Source organism: Pteropus medius, unplaced genomic scaffold (genome assembly GCF_902729225.1).
Source record: "Pteropus medius unplaced genomic scaffold, Ma_sr-lr_union100, whole genome shotgun sequence".
In the NCBI taxonomy this organism is placed as follows: Eukaryota; Metazoa; Chordata; class Mammalia; order Chiroptera; family Pteropodidae; genus Pteropus; species Pteropus medius.
The window spans coordinates 15339894-15341471 of NW_024349804.1; the positions used below are offsets into that span (position 1 = coordinate 15339894).

General features: G+C 68.1%; 1 protein-coding gene across 1 annotated transcript in view; it reads right to left on the minus strand.

Annotated features, from left to right (window-relative positions):
• PDE6B (phosphodiesterase 6B) overlaps nt 1-1037 on the minus strand; it is a 29689-nt gene extending 28652 nt beyond the window's left edge. Inside the window, exon 1 of the mRNA XM_039838372.1 lies at nt 396-1037. Within this exon, the coding sequence (XP_039694306.1) occupies nt 396-863 (468 nt within the window). The 5' untranslated portion in view covers nt 864-1037. The remainder of the gene's footprint in view (nt 1-395) is intronic.
• Between the last annotated feature and the right edge of the window lie 541 nt (nt 1038-1578).

The following is a 1578-nucleotide window of genomic DNA, read 5'->3' on the forward strand; positions in this document are numbered from 1 at the left end:
CCCCTTCCCTGCCCAGCAAGAACCACCTCCTGATTCGCTGTGCTCTGTCCACCCCTCTGCCCTGCCCCCGGCTCGGCCCCAGTGGCTCCCACTGTTTCTGAATCCCAAACCCACCTGCCCTGGAAGCAGCTTGGCCTCAACCGGGGCTTCGAGCTTGGGGTCCCTGTCCCCCCCGGCCCTCCTCTCTGGGCCTTTGCCCGCTCAGCTGGGTCTTCCCTGCCCACCGGTCCATGCAGCCCTGGGCTGCCCAGACCAGCCAGGTGCCACGGGCCTCCTTCTGGCCTGTTCCACTCGCCCCGGCCACCTCCGCGAGGTCCTTGCGTGCGGGTGGCCGACCTGTGCCCCGGGGCCCCCGGGATGCCCTCTGCCCCTGCAGCGCGTGGCCCGGAACCCACCTCGGTCACGTCCTGGACGTTCACCGTCTTCTTGGTCTGCGCCACGTGGCCCACGACCCCGATGTCCAGCGGGAAGACGATCTCAGAGTCGGGGGGCACCAGGCAGTCCTCCAGGGTGCTATCAGGCTGCACGCTGAAGAGGCGCGTGGCCAGCTCCGCCACGCCGTTGCGCTGGCGGTACATGAAGAGGCTGCAGCGGTCGGCGTGCAGGATGGCGCAGAGGCGCCGCAGGATCTTGAAGACCACGCGCTCCGTGTTCACCCCCTCCTGCATGTCCTGCACCAGCTCGAACAGGGCCTCGCTCTCCTCCACCTGGCACAGCTCGCGGAAGCTGACGCCGTCCGCCGGCAGCCCGTCCTCGCAGGCCCGGGCCGCATTCTCGGGGCGCAGCTTCCTCTCAAAATACTGGTCCGCGAAGCCGGGGTTCTGGTCCAGGAAGCACTGCACCTGCTCCTCGCTGAGGCTCATGGTGGCCGCCGCTCGTGCTGGGGAAAGTGCCGGTCCCGGCACACACGGTCCCCGCAAACACTGTCATCAGCAAAGCCTTTCTTAGTGACGATTAGAGCGCTGGGACACCGCCAGCTGCCTCGCCCGCCTGCCCCCCTCGCCTTGGGGCCTGGACTTCCCACCTTCCCTGGAGCTGCGCTGCGGATGGCAGCAGGGGCTCCGCCTGGGGCAGGGGTCTTGGGCAGCTGGGTGGGTGCTCGCTTCCAGTGGAGCAGGCCTCACACCTCTTCCCCTGGAGGGGGGTGACCCCATGAACATGGGGACCCCTCCATCTGGTCCCCCCCCCGGCACTCCCAGGTCTCCTTGACACCCAGGACAGGTGTCGAGGGTGCTGGGCAGGTGGGGCACGGCCTCAGGGGAGTGCGGCCAGTCCCGAGATGGCGCCGGAGGTCAGTGGTTGCCGCTCAGGCCTCATGCCCATGGAGGGAGGTGGCAAGGGACGGAAAGGGGGACCAGCGCTTGGCATGCAGGTGGGAGGGGTCCACACAGACCTGCCGTCCTCTTTGGGCGGAGAGGTGAGGCGTTTGTGCGGGGGAACTGGTCACCTTAACACACACGCAGCAGTGCCTCTCCCCGAGGGCTGGTGCCCGTCGTCCACTGTTGATTGGATGCACCCATGGCAGGTCCCCCTGTGCGGCCTCGGTCCTGCTCAGCACATGCCTTCATTCAGCCACCG